The 20,516-nt window shown below is 48.9% G+C and overlaps 2 protein-coding genes across 2 annotated transcripts in view; one reads left to right on the plus strand and one right to left on the minus strand.

Moving 5' to 3' along the window:
- The window catches only part of SUDS3 (SDS3 homolog, SIN3A corepressor complex component), a 1,028,644-nt gene that overhangs the window by 684,525 nt on the left and 323,603 nt on the right, over positions 1 to 20,516 (plus strand). The window lies entirely within an intron of this gene.
- Positions 1 to 20,516, minus strand: part of VSIG10 (V-set and immunoglobulin domain containing 10) — a 47,429-nt gene that overhangs the window by 25,841 nt on the left and 1,072 nt on the right. The window contains exon 2 of the mRNA XM_050748018.1: positions 13,380 to 13,661. Coding sequence (XP_050603975.1) covers positions 13,380 to 13,661 — 282 coding nt within the window. The remainder of the gene's footprint in view (positions 1 to 13,379; positions 13,662 to 20,516) is intronic.

Below are 20,516 nucleotides of genomic sequence, written 5' to 3' on the forward strand. Positions count from 1 at the left end.
ACCCGGCCAAAAATTTTTTTTTAAGTTTTGCTGGCCAGGCACGGTGGCTCACGCCTGTAATCCTAGCATTTTGGGAAGCTGAGGCAGAAGATCACATGAGTCCAGGAGTTCGAGACCAGCCTGGACAACATGGCAAAACCCCATCTCAAAAAACACCAAAGAATTAGCCAGGTGTGGTGGTGCAGGCAGGTAGTCCCAGCTATTTGGGAGGCTGAAGTGGGAGGCTCACTTCAGCCCAGGAGGTGGAGGTTGCAGTAAGCTGTGATTGCACCAGTACACTCCAGCCTGGGTGACACAATGAGACCCTCCCTATCTCAAGAAAAAAAGGAAAGGAAAAGCTTTGCCGAATCCCGTTCTAGAACAATCTACGGCTGCTGCCTTCCTGTTCTCTGCTGTCCTCTTTGACATCAGAATTCACTTTTTTTTTTTTTTTTTTTTTTTTTTATTTTTATTTATTTATTTTTTTTTTTTTTTTTTGAGACGGAGTCTCGCTCTGTCGCCCAGGCTGGAGTGCAGTGGCCGGATCTCGGCTCACTGCAAGCTCCGCCTCCCGGGTTCACGCCATTCTCCTGCCTCAGCCTCCCCAGTAGCTGGGACTACAGAGGCCGCCACCACGCCCGGCTCATTTTTTGTATTTTTAGTAGAGACGGGGTTTCACCGTGTCAGCCAGGATGATCTCGATCTCCTGACCTCGTGATCCACCCGTCTCGGCCTCCCAAAGTGCGGGGATTACAGGCGTGAGCCACCGCGCCCGGCCTTCACTTCTTTTCTTACCCACCACAAATATAGGTTGGCCAGTCAAGAGCTGCAAAAGGTTCATTTACATCTCAGTATCTTGAGTTCCTTGCTAACAGGAAAAGTTACCTTATCTTCAGCCATTTACTCTTCAGACCAGCAATCTTATTTGAAAATGACTTCAGGCCGGGCGCGGTGGCTCAAGCCTGTAATCCCAGCACTTTGGGAGGCCGAGATGGGCGGATCATAAGGTCAGGAGATCGAGACCATCCTGGCTAACGCAGTGAAACCCCGTCTCTACTAAAAAATACAAAAAACTAGCCGGGCGAGGTGGCGGGCACCTGTAGTCCCAGCTACTCGGGAGGCTGAGGCAGGAGAATGGCGTAAACCCGGGAGGCGGAGCTTGCAGTGAGCTGACATCCGGCCACTGCACCCCAGCCTGGGCCACAGAGCAAGACTCCGTCTCAAAAAAAAAAAAAAAAAGAAAATGACTTCATAATGCACCCCACAGTCAGTGCTAATCAGTTAATGTGTACTTCTCCAATAGGATGAGGTCTGTGGGAAAACTTAAAGACTGTGATATCACCTTTACAGGCAAAATCAACAACCCACTGCCTCTTGATCTCCCTAGTGACTGCCACTCAGAGCCCATCCCAGAGATCTGCAGGCTCCTGTAAGCACCAATCTCTGCCACAGATAAGCTTGGCAGGCCGGGCATGGTGGCTCACGCCTGGAATCCCAGCACTGTGGGAGGCTGAGGTGGGTGGATCACTTGAGGTCAGGAGTTGGAGACCAGCCTGGCCAACATGGTGAAACCCTATCTCTACTAAAAATACAAAAATTAGCTGAGCGTGGTGGCATGTGCCTGTAATCCCAGCTACTCAGGAGGCTGAAGCAAGAGAATCACTTGAATCCAGGGGGCTGAGATCGCGCCACTACACTCCAGCCTGGGCAACAGAGTGAGACTCCCTCTCGAACAAACAAACAAAAAAAACAGATAAGCTTGGCAAGACCCAAATTAATCAATCCTTGGGCAAGAATCACCCCACCTTCTGAGCAGGCACACACAAGTTTTCTTCGGTGTACCCAACATTCCCCTTCCCTAGGAGTCTACACTGTGAGAAGACATAGTGACACCACCACCAACACACAAAAGCACTGCTGGTGGGTCCATATCAGACAGGCCCATCAGCCAGGAAACATGCATCTTTCCTGAGATTCCCTTTCTTGGAAGTTTGGAGTGAAGGCCACATCACTGGCTAGAGAGGAGCTCCCCATCCCCCAAACCCAACTGAATCCAAAGCCTCTTGGAGGTCGACACAGACCAGCTTCCTCATTGCTCACATGCTAGCTGGTTCCATTGTTCCCTAAACACTTGCTTGGCCTAAGAAAAACAGACACAGGGAGAGCCTGGCACTGTGTACCATGAAATCTAACTGGGGTCTTTCATGGGCTGATCTATCTCTTGATATCTCAGCTCCTCAAATGCATACAATAAGAGACAATATCTTTTTTAAAAAAAGAAAAACACAAAGTTGGCCAGGCACGATGGCTCACGCCTATAATCCCAATACTTTGGGAGGCCGAAGCAGGCGGATCACCTGAGGTCAGGAGTTTGAGACCAGCCTGGCCAACATGGTGAAACCCTGTCTTTACTAAAAATACAAATAATTAGCCAGGCGTGATGGCACATGTGTATAATACCAGCTACTTGGGAGGCGAGGCAAGAGAATCGCTTGAACCCGGGAGGCGGAGGTTGCAGTGAGCTGAGATTGCGCCGTTGCACTTCGGTCTGGGCAACAAGAACGAAACTTCATCTCAAAAAAAAAAAAAAAAAAAGCACAAAGTCAGCCGGGCACAGTGGCTCACACCCTGTAATCCCAGCACTTTGGAAGGTCGAGGCAGGCGGATCACTTGAGGTCAGGAGTTCGAGACCACCCCGGGCAATACGGCAAAACAAAACCCTGTTTCTACTAAAAACACAAAGATTATTCAGGCATGGTAGTGGGCGCCTGTAATCTCAGCTACTTGGGAGGCTGAGGCAGGAGAATAGCTTGAACTCAGGAGGCGGAGGTTGCCGTGAGCTGAGATCATGCCAGTGTGGGTAACCAAGTGAAACCGTGTCTCAAAAAAAAGTGTACCAAGAAAGTGCACCTTCCCTATCTGACCAGCCTGTCTGCAGGTAAACACATGGCTGTTCCAATATCATACCCACTCCAATCTGGAGGTCGCAGGGATGGGTCAATTGATGAAATAAACAGCTGTGTAGCCGGGTGAGGTGGCGCATGCCTGTAAGCTCAGCACTGTGGGAGGCTGACACGGGAGGATCGCTTGAACCCTGTAGTTCAGGATCAGCCTGAGCAACATAATGAGGCCCCGTCTCTGCAAAAATATTTGTTTAATTAATTAATTAATTTACTTGTGTATTTTTTTGAGATGGAGTCTCACTCTGTCGCCCAGGCTGGAGTGCAGTGGCGAAAACTCAGCTCACTGCAAACTCCGCTTCCTGGGTTCAAGTGATTCTCCCACCTCAGCCTCCAGAGTAGCTGGGATTACAGGTGTGTGTTACCACACTCAGATAATTTTTTTGTATTTTTAACAGAGATGGGGTTTCACTATGTTGGCCAAGGCAGTCTCAAACTTCTGACCTCAGGCGATCGGCCCACCTTGGTCTCCCAAAGCACTGGGATTACAGGCATGAGCCACCGCTCCCAGCCTAAATTTAAAAATTGAAAAAAAAAAAAAAAAAGAGAAAGAAAAGAAAAGAATAGAAAAGAAAGAAAAACGGCCTTGGCAGCCCTTAACTGCTCTGGACCAAGGGATTTCTGTACATTTAGAAGCAGAGTTCCAATCCCGATGGCAAGACCCTTCAACCTCACCTTTCAATTAACAAGGAGCAGTGCACACTCTTGTTGTGGGATGAGTGATGAATGGACACCACAGGTACCCATTCCAGGGAGGTTGAATTGCCCTGGGCCTACAGAAAACCTGACCTCCTACAAGACTGAGACACCAAATGCCCACCGATGGACAAGCAGAGGACCAGGGGGTAAGGAGAGAGAAATCTGGCAACCCCCTACTGCCATTTCCATGTTTCTACAGCATCTCTGTCCAGTCACACATCCCAGGCCACTTGCAGATAACAAACTGTCATACCTTGTTCCCCCTAGATTCCAACGCCATATTAGAATGTTTCCAAATCGTTCTCCTTAAGAGAAGGAGGGGGCTGGGCGAGGTGGTTCACATCTGTAAGCCCAGCACTTTGGGAGGCCAAGGAGGGAGGACTGCTTGAGCCCAGGAGTTCAAAAACAGCCTGGGCAATATAGTGAGACCTTGTCTCTACAAAAAACTAAAAAGTTAGCCGAGTGTGGTGGCACACACCATTAGTCCCAGCTACTCGGGAAGGTGAGATAAGAGAATCACTTGAGCTTAGGATTTCAAGGCTGCTGTGAGCCGAAATCACACCACTGCACTCTAGCCTGGGTGACAGAGTGAGATCCTGTCTCAAAAAAAAAAAAAAAAAGAGAGAGAGAGAGAAGGAGGTAATGTGACCCAGCTAGCAACCACATCAGTGAAAAGATATGGGCACACAGAGTCCCCAACCCACAGCAAGACCTTTTCGAAAGACCCAGATGAGGCCGGGTGCGGTGGCTCATGTCTATAATCCCAGCAATTTGGGAGGCCAAGGCGGGCAGATCACGAGGTCAGGAGTTCGAGACCAGCCTGGCCAACATGGTGAAACCTCATCTCTACTAAAGATACAAAAAATTAGCCGGGCGTGGTGGCGCATGCCTGTGATCTCAGCTACCCGGGAGGCTGAGGCAGGAGAATCACTTGAACCCGGGAGGCGGAGGCTGCAGTGAGCTGAGATTATACCATTGCACTCCAGCCTGGGCGACAGGGTGAAACTCTGTCTCAAAAACAAAAAGAAAAAGGACCCAGATAGAAACTGGTTGATTGTTGAGAACTTGAGATGGACTGCCCCATGGGAGTCCCCTCACTGGCTTAACCACTGGATCCAGTTCAAGTGTGCTGAGGGCTACATGAGTTTGTCTCATTAGCGCATACCACAAATCTGTAACTCGTTCCACCGTTACCCTCGATTTCACAGACAATAAAACTAACATTGGAGTTCAAGGGACTTTCCCAAGGTCACACAGATGACAACTAGTAGAACGTGGATTTGAACCTAGGTATCTGGACCACTCCACAATACCACTGCCATCCCAGAAAGACAGGCTGAATCAAACCTAATCTATTTTCCCAAATCTACGCAAAAATGACGGCCAACTCCAATCAGAGATACCATGCCCTTCCCGCTGGCCACTGTCGGGGGAGCAACACAGGGTTCCCTGAGGCAGAGGAGGGTCTGGTGTTTTGTCCAGGGACCTCCTAAGATGAGAGCCAGGAGACCAAGCCCAGAGGGCTCTGGTGTGTTTGAACCGAAAGGGATCTGTGTCTGGTTTTCACAAACAAGCCGTACATTAGTCAAGGACTCCATGTATTTCCAAGTGAAGAGATTTCCACGCTATGAATCACAGCACAGTAACGAAGACACGCACAGGACTTGCCTGGAGGGAGCGCAAAGTGCCACGGGAATTCAATGACGTTTTTATTTATTTTCTTTTTTTTTTTTTTTTTTTTTGTTGAGACAGAGTCTTGCTCTGTCACCCAGGCTGGAGTGCAGTGGTGCAATCTCAGCTCACTGCAACCTCCACCTCCCCGGTTGAAGTGATTCTTGTGCCTAAGCCTCCCAAATATCTAGGATCACAGGTGCGCATCACCACCCCTGACTAAGTTTTGTATTTTTAGTAGAGATGGAGCTTCACCATGTTGGCCAGGCTGGTCTCAAATTCCTGACCTCAAGTGATCCATCCGCCTCAGCCTCCCAAAGTGCTGGGATTACAGGCGTGAGCCGCTGCGCCCGGCCAAGAGTTCAGTGACATTTTTAAAAATGTAAGCTCACGTTCATTGTAACAAGACCTTGCCTTTATCTCCCTAAAGGGCAATAACAAAACTAGTCCATCCTCCAATAAACTTAGCCAATTATTAACAAATCAGTGTCCGTTCAAGTCATCACAAACTAAAGAGAGTGGCCGGGCGCGGTGGCTCACGCCTGTAATCCCAGCACTTTGGGAGGCTGAGGCGGGCCGATCACGAGGTCAGGAGATCAAGACCATACGGGCTAACACAGTGAAACTCCGTCTCTACTGAAAAAACAAAAAATTAGCCAGACGTGGTGGTGGGCGCCTATAGTCCCAGCTACTCCAGAGACTGAGGCAGGAGAATGGCATGAACTTGGGAGGTGGAGCTTGCAGTGAGCCGAGATAGTGCCACCGCACTCCAGCCTGGGCAACAAAGCAAGATCCCGTCTCAAAAAAATTAAAAAATAGGCCGGGCGCGGTGGCTCAAGCCTGTAATCCCAGCACTTTGGGAGGCCGAGACGGGCGGATCACGAGGTCAGGAGATCGAGACCATCCTGGCTAACACGGTGAAACCCCGTCTCTACTAAAAAATACAAAAAACTAGCCGGGCGAGGTGGCGGGCGCCTGTAGTCCCAGCTACTCGGGAGGCTGAGGCAGGAGAATGGCGTAAACCCGGGAGGCAGAGCTTACAGTGAGCTGAGATCCGGCCACTGCACTCCAGCCTGGGTGACACAGCCAGACTCCGTCTCAAAAAAAAAAAAAAAAATTAAAAAATAAAAAATAAAAAACTAAAGAGAGTGATGATAAAGAAACAAAAAGTTGCAATGTCACCTTACTCCACTGTGGATAAAAGATAAAGTTATTGGGCCGGGCGCAGTGGCTCAAGCCTGTAATCCCAGCACTTTGGGAGGCCGAGACAGGCGGATCACGAAGTCAGGAGATCAAGACCATCCTGGCTAACACGGTGAAACCCCGTCTCTACTAAAAAATACAAAAAACTAGCCGGGCGACGTGGCGGGCGCCTGTAGTCCCAGCTACTCGGGAGGCTGAGGCAGGAGAAGGGCGTAAACACGGGAGGCGGAGCTTGCAGTGAGCTGAGATCCGGCCACTGCACTCCAGCCTGGGCGACAGAGCGAGACTCCGTCTCAAAAAGAAAGAAAATAAAAAGATAAAGTTATTCATTGATGAGATGGACAGGAAGGGATGACTAATTACTTTGGGCAGGAGGACCGAGGGAGACCAGCCAGCAGTTGCCATGGGCTCACAGTAGGAAACAAACAGTGGGGCCAAGATGGGTGACATTTTTTATGCACCCCCTTCATTCCTGGCATCACCCAGGAATTTATCTACGGCATCTCCAGACACAGAAACACTGCCCTGATGGATGATGCCCTAATCTTTGAGAACTGGCAGAAACCTTAGACATCATCCAAAACCCAAGAGGTGTCCTGGAGGTCTCTCTTTCCTTTATCTTCCACTTCCGATCCACCAGCGAGTCCTGCTGGTCTCCTTCCAAAATATTTTCCAAACCTGTGCATTTTCACCAAGGCCACTGTCGCCACCCTGGTTCTGGTCACCGACTTTGTATACCTCCGATTGTCTTCCCTATTTTATTTCATCAGCTCTACTTGATACCAAACACATACATTTTCCATGTGCTAATGAAATGGTGCCACACCCCTGCGGGAAGCTCCAGGAGTTTCTCCTGCACACAGAATAAAATCACAACTCCTGGCCAGGCACAGTGGCTCACGCCTGTAATCCCAGCACTTTGGGAGGCTGAGGCAGGCAGATCACCTGAGGTCAGGAGTTCAAGACCAGACTGGCCAACATGGTGAAACCCCTTCTCTACTAAAAATACAAAAATTGGCCGCGCATGGTGGTGTGAGCCTGTAATCCCAGCTACTTGGGAGGCTGAGGCAGGAGAATCGCTTGAACACAGGGGATGGAGGTGGCAGTGAACCAAGATTACGCCACTGCACTCCAGCCTGGGCAACAGTGTAAGACTCTGTCTCAGAAATATAAAAATTAAAAAAATAAGGATGTCAGTCAACCTGGGCTAGTGCTCACCGTAATGATCTCCTCTTAACTTGATTGTATCTGCAAAGACCCTATTTCCAAATAAGCTCACATTCGTAGATACCAAAGGTTAGGATTTCAACATATCTTTTTGGGGGACGTAATTCAACCCATAGCACAGGTCCTACTTGGCCCCAGTCTGGCCTGGACTCCCGTATTTCACACAGCCTGCCCTCTTATACACAAGGCCCCTGCCACACCAGCCTTCTCCCTATCTGTGAATGCATCACGCTCAGCTCAACCTGTCTTGTTCTGCCTGAAAAGAGAGCTGGCAGAATTCTTCTCCTTTTATTTTTTCAGAGACAGGGTCTCTGTCTGTCACCCAGGATGGAGCTCAGTGGCATGATCATGGTTTACTGCAGCTTTGATCTCCTGGGCTCAAGCAATCACCCCACCTCAGCCCCTCAAAGTGCTGGGATTACAGGCATGAGCCACTGTGCCCAGCCCTATTTACCAATCAGTTTAAATGTTACTATTTCCAGGCCAGGTGCAGTGGTTCATGTCTGTAATCCCAGCTTTTTGGGGGATCAAAGCAGGTGGATCACTTGAGGTCAGGAGTTCAAGACACGCCTGGCCAACATGGAGAAACCCCATCTCTACTGAAAATACAATAGCCGGCCAGGCGCGGTGGCTCAAGCCTGTAATCCCAGCACTTTGGGAGGCCGAGATGGGCGGATCACGAGGTCAGGAGATCGAGACCATCCTGGCTAACACGGTGAAACCCTGTCTCTACTAAAAAATACAAAAAAAACTAGCTGGGCGAGGTAGCGGGCGCCTGTAGTCCCAGCTACTCGGGAGGCTGAGGCAGGAGAATGGCGTGAACCCGGGAGGCGGAGCTTGCAGTGAGGTGAGATCCGGCCACTGCACTCTAGCCTGGGCGACAGAGCGAGACTCCGTCTCAAAAAAAAAAAAAAAAAAAAAAAAAGAAAGAAAATACAATAGCCAGGTGTGGTGGTGCACATCTGTAATCCCAGCTACTCAGGTAGCTGAGGTGTGAGAATCGCTTGAACCCGGGAGGCAGAGGTTGCAGTAAGCCAAGGTGGCACCACCGTACCTCAGCCTGGGTGACAGAGGGAGACTCTGTCCCAAAAAAAAAAAAAAAAAGTCACTACTTCCCAAATCTGCCCTGTGGCCTCCCAATTTAAAATGTTTCAGAAAAATCACATTAACTTGTTTCTCATCTGTCCGCCCCACTGGGCTGCTCACACCTGTGGCCCAGTGCCCAGACCAGTGTCTGGCATCAAGCTCTCAATGAATCTATGCTGAATAAAGGAATTAGTAGGTTCTTTGTTTTACAAATGAGGAATCTTGGATCCAGAACAGTGAAGTGATTACATGGGTATTTCTCTCTATTTTTTTATTATTATTATTATTTGAGACAGAGTTTCATTCTTGTTGCCTGGGCTGGAGTGCAGTGGTGCAATCTCGGCTCACTGCAACCTCCACCTCCCAGGTTCAAGCGATTCTCTTGCCTCAGCCTCCCGAGTAGCTGGGAATACAGGTGTGCACCCCCATGCCTGGCTAATTTTTGGTATTTTCAGTAGAAATGGGGTTTCACCATGTTAGCCAGGCTGGTCGTGAGCTCCTGACCTCAGGTGATCCGCCTGCCTCAGCCTCCCAAAGTGCTGGGATTACAGGAGTAAGCCACCACACCTGGCCTATTATTTTTATTTTGAGGCAGGATCTCACTCTGGAGCCCAGGATGGAGTACAGTGGCACCATCTTGGCACACTGCAACCTCTGTCTCCCATGCTCAAGCAATCCTCTCCACTCAGCCTCCTGAATAGCTGGGACTACAGGTGCATGAAACCATGCCCAGCTAATTACTATTTTCTATACTTTTTGTAGAGCTGGGGTCTCACTACGTTGCCCAGGCTGGTCTCAGACTCCTGGGCTCAAGCAATCATCCCACCTCAGCCTCTCAAAATGCTAGGATTATGGGCATGAGCCACCATTCCTGGCCTCCCATGGATATGTCTACTAAACTACATGCCCCGAATCTAGAGCATGGATGTCCTTCTAATCCAGTGACCAGCAAACTCTCTCTGTTAAGGGCCAGAGAGCAAATAAATTTGGCTTTGAAGGCCCTAGGATCTATGTCACAGCCACTCACCTCTGCCATAGTTAGTAACAAAGATAGTGATAATATGTAAATGAATGATGTGGCTATATTCCAATAAAACTTGATTTACGAACACCAACATTTGAATTTCATATGTTTTTTTTTTCTTTTCTTTTCTTTTTTTTTGAGACAGGGTCTTGCTCTGTCACCCAGGCTGGAATGCAGTGGCATGATCACAGCTCACTGCAGCCTCGACCTCCATGGGCTCAAGCAATCCTCCCACCTCAGCCTCCTGAGTAGCGGGATCTACAGGCACACACCATCATACCCAGCTAATTTTTTCACTTTTTGTAGAAACGGGGTCTCACTATGTTGCCAGGGCTGGTCTCAAACTCCTGGGCTCAAGTCATCCATCCGCCCCAGCCTCCCAAAGTGCTGGGATTACAGACGTGACCCACTGCACCTGGCTTCATATGATTTTCATGTCACAAATATCCTTTTTTTTTCAATCATTTAAAAATATAAAAAATATTCACAATTGGCTGGGCAGGGTGGCTCACGCCTGTAATCTCAGCACTTTGGGAGCCCGAGGCGGGCAGATCACAAGGTCAGGAGATTGAGACCATCCTGGCTGACACAATGAAACCCCGTCTCTACTAAAAATACAAAAAAAAAAAAAATCAGCTGGGCGTGGTGGCAGGCACCTGCAGTCCCAGCTATTCGGGCGGCTGAGGCAGAAGAATGGCATGAACCTGGGAGGCGGAGCTTATAGTGAGCCAAGATCGTGCCACTGCACTCTAGCCTGGGTGACAGAGTGAGACTCCATCTCAAAAAAAAAAAAAAAAAATTCATAATCTGCAGGCCATACAACAGCAGGCTGTAGTTTACAATCTCCCACTCTAAATTCCTTTTTTAATAATTTTTTGTAATGTGGAGTCTCACTACGTTAACCAAGCTGGTCCCAAACTCTTGGCTCAAGTGATTCTCCCGCCTCAGCCTCCCAAAGTGCTGGGATTACAGGCATGAGCCACAACACCCGGCCTGCTGTAAATTCATACGTGTATATCAGCAGATATGATAGACTGTTTTGGGAAAGTGCAATAGGAAGGGTGGCTCGTGCCAAGCCCTGTACTTAGCACCGCAGTATAAGAGTGCTCGCTATAGCCAGACTTGGTAGCTCACGCTTGTAATTCCAGCATTTCGGGAGGCCGAAGTGCGCACATCACGAGGTCAGGAGTTCGAGATCAGCCTGACCGACATGGTGAAACCCCATCTCTACTAAAAACACAAAAATTAGCTGGGCGATGTGGCGGGCACCTGTAATCCCAGCTACTTGGGAGGCTGAGGCAGGCGAATTGCTTGAACCCAGGAGGCGGGGGTTGTGGTGAGCCGAGATTGCATCCAGCTGCACTCCAGCTTGGGCAACAGAGTGAGAGTACGTCTCAAAAAATAATAATAATAAAATAAAATAAAAATAAATAAGAGTGCTCACTACACTCGACAAAGCAGGCAATGTATTATTCCCCATTAAGAAACGAGGAAAACTGGAGCTCAGAGATATGAAGCTACTTACTCAAGGTGACACAGAACTCAGTGACAGCCTTTTTGCATTGGGATTCAGGCAGTCTGACTTGACTCTGTATGTTTTTTTTAGAGGCAGGGTCTCCCTGTGTTGCCCAGGCTGAAGTGCGGTAGCTATTCATAGGTGCAATTATGGTACATTGCAGCCTGGAGCTCCGGGACTCAGGCAATCCTGAGTGGCCAGGACTACAGTCCCACACCACTGCACCTGGCTTTGATTATGATATACTGTAACTTTGTTACATAATAAAATGATATTAATAGCAAAGATGATATTAACAACAAGCTAAAAATAAAAGCTTATTAATATGCCAGGAGCCTTTTAAAGCACTTTATTTGTTTTTCTTTTTTTCTGAGACAGAGTCTAGTTCCGTCGCCCAGGCTGGAGCGCAGTGGCATGATCTCGGATCTCCGCAACCTCCACCACCCGGGTTTAAGTGATTCCCTTGCCTCAGCCTCCCGAGTAGCTGGTATTAGAGGCACCCACCATCACGCCTGGCTAATTTTTGTATTTTTAGTAGAGATGGGGTTTTACCATGTTGGCCAGGCTGGTCTCAAACTCCTGGCCTCAGGTGATCTGCCGGCTCAGCCTCCCAAAATGCGGGGATTACAGGCATGAGCCACCATGCCTGGCCTAAAGCACTTTATAAACTGGTATTTATTCTTCACAGCAATTCTAAGAAGTAAGAATTTTTTATATTTTTTTATTTTTATTTTTTTGAGACAGAGTCTCGCTCTGTTGCCCAAGCTGGAGTGTGGTGGCATGATCTTGGCTCACTGCAACTTCTGCCTCCCAGGTTCAAGCGATTCTCCTGCCTCAGCCTCTCAAGTAGCAGGGATTACAGGCATGCACCACCATGCCCGGCTGATTTTTTTTTTTTTTTTTTTTTTGAGACGGAGTCTCGCTCTTTCGCCCAGGCTGGAGTACAGTGGTGCAATCTTGGCTCATTGCAAGTTCCATCTCCCACGTTCACTCCATTCTCCTGCCTCAGCCTCCCAAGTAGCTGGGATTATAGGCGCCGGACTCCACGCCTGGCTAATTTTTTGTATTCTTTTTTTTTTTTTTTTTTTTTGAGACGGAGTCTTGCTCTGTCGCCCAGGCTGGAGTGCAGTGGCCGGATCTCAGCTCACTGCAAGCTCCGCCTCCCGGGTTTACGCCATTCTCCTACCTCAGCCTCCTGAGTAGCTGGGACTACAGGCGCCCGCCAACTCGCTCGGCTAGTTTTTTTGCATTTTTTAGTAGAGACGGGATTTCACTGTGTTAGCCAGGATGGTCTCGATCTCCTGACCTTGTGATCCGCCCATCTCGGCCTCCCAAAGTGCTGGGATTACAGGCGTGAGCCACTGTGCCCGCAGTTTTCTTTTGTTTTGAGACGAGTCTCGTTTTGTTGCCAGGCTGGAGTACAGTGGTGCAATCTCAGCTCACTGTAACCTCGGCTCACTGCAACCTCCAGGCCTCCTGGGTTCTAGTGATTCTCCTGCCTCAGACTCCCAAGTAGCTAGGACTACAGGTGCATGCCATCACGCCCAGCTAATTTTTCGTATTTTTAATAGAGACGGGGTTTCACCATCTTGGCCAGGATGGTTTCCATGTCTTGACTGTGATCCACCTGCCTCGGCCTCCCAAAGTGCTGGGATTACAGGTGTGAGCCACTGCACCCGGCAGGCATTTTTTGTATTTTTAACAGAGATGGGGTTTCACCATGTTGGCCAGGCTGGTCTCGAACTCCTGACCTCAAGTGATGACCGCCCGCCTTGGCCTCCCAAAGTGCTGGGATTATAGGCATGAGCCACTGCGCCCAGCCACAGGAATTATTTTTATCCCCATTTTACAGGTGAGGAAATAGAGGTGTGAGAGGTCCCTCAGCTTGCAAGTGGCAGGGCCCAGAAAGAATTCCAGGCCATCGGAACCCAAAACCCACATTCCTGACCATGGTCTCCTCCTTTCCAAGGCTCTGAGCACCTCTCCAGCCCCGGTCCCTGCCAGCCCCACTTACTGGCCACCTGCAGCCACACTTGGAACCACTGAGTCACATTCAGGATCTCCTGGCAGGTGTAATTCCCCTCATCTCCCAGGCCCAGCGATTTGATGTGCAGGGAGCTGGCATCCACTAGAGAGAAGCGAGGCTCAGCTGGTGGGAGGCTAGAGTTGGATGAGAGAAGGAAGACAGGCTCCGAGTCGTTCCGGTACCAGGTCACCAGGCCCCTCGGTCCTGAGATGTTGCCACAGTGCAGAGTAATATTCTCATGAACTTCTCCAATGACAACAGCCTCCAATCCTGTACAAGGCAAGATCAAGCTGTTACTACCCTTCTTAATTTCTAAACAATGTCCCTTTTTGGACAGTCCTCCTGTATTAGGATTTTTTTTTTTCATCAGGTATATGTTCTTTTTTTTTTTTTTGAGACGGAATCCCACTCTGTCGCCCAGGCTGGAGTGCAATAGCACGATCTCGGCTGACTGAAACCTCCGCCTCTCGGGCAGCCTCCCAAGTAGCTAGGATTATAGGCACGCGCCACCACTCCCGGCTAATTTTTGTATTTTTAGTAGAGACAGGGTTTCACCACCACATTGGCCAGGCTGGTCTGGAACTCTTGACCTCAGGAAAGGTCAGGCTCATGCCCCCAGCACTTTGGGAGACCAAGGCGGGCAGATCACAAGGTCAAAACATTGAGACCATCCTGGCCAACATGGTGAAACCCCATCTCTATTAAAAATACAAAAAATTGTGGCTGGGCACGGTGCCTCACACCTGTAATCCCAGCACTTTGGGAGGCTGAGGCGGGTGTTTCACCTGAGGTCAGGAGTTCGAGACCAGCCTGACCAACATGGAGAAACCCTGCCTCTACTCAAAATACAAAATTAGCTGGGCATGGTGGCACATGCCTGTAATCCCAGCTGCCAGGGAGGCTGAGGCAGGAAAATCACTTGAAACTATGAGGCGGAGGTTGTGGTGAGCTGAGATCGCGCCATTGCACTCCAACCTGGGCAACAAGAGGGAAACTCTGTCTCAAAAACAAAAACAAAAACAAAAAATTAGCTGGGCATGGTGGCGTGCACCTGTAGTCCCAGCTATTTGGGAGTCTGAGGCAGGAGAATTGCTTGATCCGCCCGCCTCGGCCTCCCAAAGTGCTGGGATTACAGGCATGAGCCACCACACCTGACCGTATGTGTCTTAAGATGCAGTAACACATACAGAGCAGCTGGGCATAGCGGCTCACACCTGTAATCCCAGTACTTTGGGAGTACAAGACAGGCAGATCTCCTGAGGTGAGGAGTTCCAGACCAGCCTGGCCAACATGGCAAAACCCCGTTTCTACTAAAAATACAAAAATCAGCCGGGCGTGGTGGTGCATGCTTGTAATCCCAGCTACTCGGGAAGCTACGGTGGGAGAATTGTTTCAACCTGGAGGCGGAAGTTGCAGTGAGCCGAGATTGTGCCACTGCACTCCAGGCTGGGTGACAAAGCGAGACTGTCTCAAAACAAAAACAAACAAAAAACACATACAGAACCTCTGGTATGTTGAGACTCTTGGCCAGTCACTGACAATAATGAACTTGTAGTAGGTAACAAACAAAGCCCCAGTTGCCCAGCCAGCCTGCCCATCATCCATGCCCCTCACCATCCATGCCCCACATCACCGGGCGGGGGGGGCCATCCCATTCTTAGTGAGGACTCAGCTATGAGACCTGTTTTGGCCAATGGGATGTTGGGGAATGTGACACAAGCAGAGGCTTTAAAGTGCTTGTCTATAATCACTAGAGAAATGCAAATCAAAACTACAATGAGGCCGGGAGCAGTGGCTCATGCCTGTAATTCCAGCACTCGGAAGCCGAGGGAGACGGTTTCACTCGAGGCTAGGAGTTTGAGACTAGCCTGGTCAACATGGTGAAACCTCGTCTCTGCTAAAAATGCAAAAATTAGCCAGGCATGGTGGTGCACACCTGTAGTCCCAGCTACTCAGGAGGCTGAGGCACGAGAATCACTTGAACCCAGGAGGCAGAGATTACGGTGAGCCAAGATTGTCCACTGCACTGCAGCCTGGTTGACAGGGCAAGACTGTCTCAAAAACAAGAAAAAAACAACAACAAAAAGCCAGGCTCCATGCCTGTAATCCCAGCACTTTGGGAGGCCGAGGCAGGCAGATCACCTGAGCTCAGGAGTTTGAGACCAGCCTGGCCAACATGGTGAAACCTTGTCTCTACTAAAAATACAAAAACTTAGCTGGGTGTGGTGGCAGGTACCTGTAATCCGGCTACTCGGAAGGCTGAGGCAGGGGAATCACTTGAACCCAGGAGGCAGAGGTTGCAGTGAGCTGGTATTATGCCACTGCACTCCAGCCTGGGCGACAAGAGCGAAACTCTGTCTCAAATAAATAAATAAATAAATAAATAAATAAATAAATAAATAAATAAACTACATGGTACAGACCCAAGTTGTCTCAATGGCTCCAGCTTGGCCCATTCTAGATCAGCCTTCAGCTAGTCATCGATCCCTAGGCAGATCAGCAGAGCCACCTAACCAACCACCCAGGCCTGTGGGTAATAAGCACTACTGTCATTTTGGGGTTGTTTCTTACACAGCATTACTGTGGCGATCAATAATTCATAGAGAACCCAAGTGGCTTTATTTGCCTAGAAACCCAGAAGGGGTAGAAAGAAGAGGGCTTTGGCTTTGCTTCCACTGTCCTGCTGCTCTCTCTGCCTCTCCCTCTCCCCCCATCTCAAATGGCCCTAGAGTTCAAGTTCTCTCAGAAGCTGCACGCAAGAATGGGCTGGCAGTAGGGACTGTGTGCCCACACTGGGCAAGGCACTGGGAACCCCATGGTGGACACAACACACAGAAACCTCCAAGAGTTCACAGTCTAGTGAAGAAAAGAGACAATAAACTGGCAATTACAATGCAGTGTGATAAACACCAAGATAAGGCCTCAGAGAAAGGGCTCCTAAGTCCAACTAGGGCAAATGTCAAAACACTTCCCCCAGGAAGCCAAACTGAGATCTGATGGACAAGTAGAATCAGCCAAGGAAAGGTGAGGATGGGTTCCCAGGCAAACGGAACACGTTCAAAAGCCCAGATCAGCGGCCGCAGAGTGTTAGAAACACAAATTATCAAACCTCACCCCAAAACACCGAAATCAGAAACTGTGGGAGAGCAGCAGCCCTTTTTGTTTTATTTATTTGTTTATTTTGAACAAATCAGCAATTATTTAACTTTTTTTTTTTTTTTAAGAGATGGGGGGCATGGGTCTCACTCTGTTGTCCTGGACAGTCCTGAACTCCTGACTTCAAGCAATCCTCCCACCTCAGCCTCCCAAAGTGCTGGGATTACAGGAGTGATCCACTACACCTGGTCCAGCATCTGTGGTTTAACAAGCCCTCCAGGTGATTCTGACGACCACTCAAGAGTGACAGGTGTCCGGGTGTGGTGGCTCAGGCCTATAAGCTCAGGGCTTTGGGAGGCTGAGGTGGGAGGATCACTTGAATCCAGGAGACTGAAGCTGCAGTGAGCCACGATCGTGACACTGCACTCCAGCCTGGGCAACAGAGAGATACCCTGTCTCTTTTTTTGTTTGTTTAATGTAAATAATTTTTTTTTTCTTTTTTAGAGATGGGGCGGGGGGTGGGGGGGGGGTCTCACTATGTTGCCCAGGCTGGTCTTGAACTCCTGAACTCAAGCATTCCACTCGGACCCACTTCGGGCTCCCAAAGTGCTGGGATTACAGGCGTGAGCCACTGCATCCAGCCGACCCTGTCTCATAAAAAAGACTGACAGGTGCTAACGGGCATTAGACTGTCACTAGGTAACAAGAAGCAAATGCAACCCATTTTGCTGAGAAGTTTCACAATTGTCCAGCCCCCTCCACAATCAAGACCCAAATACAAAGAGGCTGCAGGAATAGGAAGACGGGCAGAACCTGTTGGGGTGATAAAAATGATGAATTAGTGGTGATGGCCATGTAACCTTGGAATACACTAAAATCCCCCGAGTCGTAAGGGTGAATTTTGTGGCATGTAAATTGTATCTGAATACAGCTGTTATAGAAAAAATAAACTGCCACCTGCCCCTGGCAATCCTTCCCTTTTAAGTGAAAGAGTAATCATTATCTGTATTTGGCCTCTTGTCTGGTTAGAAGGGCTCCCTTTGAGAGATCTGAAGCCAGCCTGGACCCCAAGAAGTTCTGATTCTCTCACCATTTTGGCTACACCCTTCCCAAAAGACTTTTGAGCCAAGTCAGGATGGAGAAAAAAAAAACAAATTTTAAAAACTAAGCCACTTGCTGAAAGGTGGAGAATGTCATCTAATGATAGAGATTCCAAAACAGCAAGAAATGCTTCTGAACAATCACTTTAAAAAGCAGGTGAGGGCCGGGGGCGATGGCTCACACCTGTAATCCCAGCGCTTTGGGAGGCCGAGGCAGGTGGATCATTTGAGGTCAAGAGTTCGAGACCGGCCTGGCCAACATGGTGAAACCTCGTCGATACTTAAAAACACAAATATTAGCGGAATGGCCGAGTGTGGTGGCTCCTGCCTATAATCCCAGCACTTTGGGAGGCCGAGGCGGCAGATCACCTGAGGTCAGGAGCTCGAGACCAGCCTGGCTAACATGGCGAAACCCAGTTTCTACTAAAAATACAAAAAATTAGCCAGGCGTGGTGGCACATGCCTGTAATCCCACCTACTCAGGAGGCTGAGGCAGGAGAATCACTTGTACCGGGGAGGTGGAGGTTGCAGTGAGCCAAGATCACCCCACTGCATTCCAGCCTGGGTAACAGAAAAACACTCTGTCTCGGAAAAAAAAAAAAAAAAAGAGCAGGTAAGAATTCTTTTTATGTCTTCATTTATTTTTTGAGATGAAGTCTCACTCTGTTGCTCAGGCTGGAGTGCAATGGCTCAATCTCAGCTTACTACAACCTCTGCCTTCCGGGTTCAAGCAATTCTCCCGCCTCAGTCTCCTGAGTAGCTGGGATTACAGGCACCCGCCATCATGTCCCGCTAATTTTTTGAATTTTTGTAGAGATGGGTTTCACCATGTTGGCCAGGCTGGTCTTGAACTCCTGACCTCAGGTAATCTGCCCGCCTCGGCCTCCTGAAGTGCTGGGATTACAGGCGGGGGCCACCGCGCCCGGCCAAGAATTCTTTTTAAATTATTAGGACTGAGAACCCAAATTCTCCAGTGGCAACCCCCACGATAGAAAGGAAGATGAACTTTAGAGTTACAGATGCAACATGCGACCTGCAGACCTGCCCCTTGCCTAACTCCTTGGCAAGGAAATACAGGAACAGTGGCTTGGAAAAAAGCCCTGGTGAAACTTTAGTATTGGAACTTCAGCTAACATTGTCTTCTCCTCCAACGCATAGAATGACATGATCACAAAAGAAACCATTTGAAGGCTTCTCCTGGCTTGGCTTACTCCATTCTTTTTTAAACCACTGTATCTGAAGGTGCCTTTGGAGATCATCTAGTCCAGATCTGTGACTGCCCTATGGGCTGGGTTGACCATGAGTTTGAGTCCTGGCTCAGTGGAAAAGAACACAGTCATCGATTAGTGATGTCTGACATAGACATGGAAGGGGTAGTTCTTGCCTGGCAATCCTATACCTCCTCACTTTACTATTGAGAAAATTGGGATTTAGGAATATTAAATTATTCACTTAAAGTCCCAAGCAAATCACTGGGAGATGTGGGATTGTCACTCAGGTCACTTTACTCTGGTCTCCAGACAGGATGCAATGATAAAATATAGTAACAATTTTAGAGATCATTTATATGGTGTCCAGAGGGTCCTTCTTGCCCCCAACCTTAAATGCATAATAGGGAACAGAAGAGGGAGTAATATAAACTCCCTGATGCTGCCCATGTATTATTATTTACAGAGTAAGAGTTATACCCAAACATTTATTTTTTTTTTTTAAGCAACTTTTCCCAAGAATAACCTAGGATTTACAATCCAAGGTAGCTAGTGGATGCATATAAGTTGTCTGGCGTTGAATGTCAGGAGAAAGACAATTTCCCCCCCGCAAACAACTCCCAACTTAAAAAACAAACACACAACAAAAATACACCAAGCTCAGGAAGCCCCCTGGCACCATACACAAAGGTGAAGCAGGTCTGAGCATCAAAATAGCTGGGCAAAGTCCCAACACAGTGGCTCACATCCGTAATCCTAACACTTTGGGAGGCTGAGACAGGAGGATCGCCTGAGTCCAGGAGCTTAAGACCAGCCTGGGCTCAAGCAATTGTAGAGACCCTATCTCTACAAAAAAAATTTAGAAATTAGCTAGGCGTGGTGGCACATGCCTGTAGTCCCAGCTACTTCTAGGCTGAGGTGGGAGGATCAGTGCAGTGATTGCACCACTGCACTCCAGCCTGGGCAACAGAGCAAGAGCCTGGCTCGAAAAAAATAGCTGGCCATAGCAGTGGAGATAGGTTCCCCATGGGGCGGGCGGCAGTCAGCCTGAATGCTGGGTCATTCCAGCAGGATGACTTCATCCCAGGGTTCTTCTGTCTTCCCAGGTTCCTGGTGTTCATCTTGCAGGAAACAGTGCCAACAGCTGGGGAGATGGGAATACTTGACGACCACCTTTCACGTCCAGAAACTGTCCTTCTCCCCTGCCACACACACCCCAGCACAGTGATTACTCAGCCAAATGCCTGGAGGGCCAGCAGGTAACACCCATGACTGAAGGTAGGGGGGCAAATATTACAACAGGGAGAGGTGGAACAAATTTGGGCTCACGTGCCCTAGATAAAAGGATGACCACTGCCCAGTTCCAACTGGGAAAGCAGGCCCCGTGTTGCCAGACCTTCAGATTTTTCCAGATAAACTGGAAACCTAGAGATGTTATTGTTTTTAAACGGTTGGTTTAAAAAAAAAAAGCAAAATAAAATTGTAGGAGCCTAACAATTAGGAACTTTTGGTACTTGCTGCTAGGAAGCTCCAGCATAATTTACAACTCATCTCCAGAAACGTGCAAGAGGAGACCAGCTGGGTAGAGCATACCCGGGAACACAAAAAGTAGGGCTCTGCCTGCATCCTGGCAAACTTCACCACCTCCTGGCTCCACCTCCTATCCCTGCACCCCAGCTACCTCCCAGCTTGTCACACTCCCAGCGCACAGTAGGCACGCA

Source organism: Macaca thibetana, chromosome 11 (genome assembly GCF_024542745.1).
Source record: "Macaca thibetana thibetana isolate TM-01 chromosome 11, ASM2454274v1, whole genome shotgun sequence".
NCBI lineage: Eukaryota > Metazoa > Chordata > Mammalia > Primates > Cercopithecidae > Macaca > Macaca thibetana.